General features: G+C 44.2%; 1 protein-coding gene across 1 annotated transcript in view; it reads left to right on the top strand.

Annotated features, from left to right (window-relative positions):
• Ddx10 (DEAD-box helicase 10) overlaps positions 1 to 1,272 on the top strand; it is a 315,103-nt gene that overhangs the window by 14,988 nt on the left and 298,843 nt on the right. Inside the window, exons 3-4 of the mRNA XM_004626217.2 lie at positions 495 to 733; positions 1,054 to 1,174. Of these exons, the coding sequence (XP_004626274.1) occupies positions 495 to 733; positions 1,054 to 1,174 (360 nt within the window). The remainder of the gene's footprint in view (positions 1 to 494; positions 734 to 1,053; positions 1,175 to 1,272) is intronic.

Here is a 1,272-nt window from a genome sequence, read left to right as displayed (position 1 = left end):
TCTGAGCGTCTGTCTGGCAAGCACAGGGACTTGGGTTCAATCCCCGGTATGGCATGCCATGCTGGCCCTGGAATCCTGGGTGTGCCAGACTGGCCGCCAAAACCAGGTATGGTGCACGCCTGTAATTCTAGTGCTGGGGAGGCTGGGAAAGGAGGCTCACGATGAGTCCAAGCTGTGTACCAAATAAATAAATAAATGAAAAAAAGACTTTAAAAAAACAATAGTGTCTATCTAAGAAGCTGAGTATTTCAGAATATTGCTTTATTAGCAGAAGAAAGGAAGGTAGGTGCCTGGGCTATAGCTTAGTGGTACAGCATCTGCCTGGCAAGTGCAAGGTCCTGAGTTTGATTCCTGGTCCTGCTCCCCCCTCCCACCCTTTCCCATCTCAGCTCTCCACCCCCCGCAAAGAAAAAATGAAATGAAGGTAGTTTGGTTTGAGGAATGTTTGCTTTAGGTTATGGTACAACCAATTCAACCTTCCTTCTGCCCTGTAGCACATCTGGGATGCTTGAATCTGCCAGGTTCTCTTCTAGACTATGAGGATAAGGGTGTCTTGAATTTCTATGCGTATATGTACAAAAGAAGAAAAGCTAGAGTCACAAACCCCATGTGCTCATTCATGCGCCTGACGCACATTAATAATGAACAACATTCTGAGGCTCTTGTTGAAAGGAGAGGACAAGGACCTCTAAAATGTTCAGCTCTTTTTTCCAGTGAGAAAGCACAGGAAGAGGTATGGGGAGCTTGTCCAGTGCTCCTGGGTCCTGACTTGAGGAATGAGAGCAATGCAAGTTTTTGAGTCAGTCCTGGCAGACTTAGTAGGAAAAGGAGTCTTGGACCATTTGAGTGACGGCTTTTCTTGGCCTCTGTGTCCCACGTATAAAGACTCCAGAAGAGCTCTGAAGTTCCTCGGGCCTTCACTAAGTTCTTTTATTTCTCCCGGAAGTGTGGAGATGTACAGAAGAAGAAGGGAGAGATTGTGTCCAAGAGTGTCTAGATTTTGATAGTGTAGTAAACAGTCTACTTAGGTGTATGTGTAATTAACTTTTTTAGGATCTGAAACATGAAGCTGAGAGGATTAACAATATAAATATACTTGTTTGCACACCTGGCCGGCTTCTTCAGCACATGGATGAAACAATATGCTTCCATGCCACCGATCTACAGATGCTAGGTAAGTTTTAGGGTTTCTAAGGAGAAAATGTTCATAGGAGAGAGCCCTCATATGTTTGTTTGTTTGTTTATTTATTTATTTATTCATGTCGTGGTACC

This window comes from Octodon degus, unplaced genomic scaffold (genome assembly GCF_000260255.1).
Source record: "Octodon degus isolate 3935 unplaced genomic scaffold, OctDeg1.0 scaffold00012, whole genome shotgun sequence".
Lineage (NCBI taxonomy): Eukaryota > Metazoa > Chordata > Mammalia > Rodentia > Octodontidae > Octodon > Octodon degus.
Note: the sequence above shows the minus strand (reverse complement) of the source record. Positions and strands in the feature narration are given on the sequence as shown.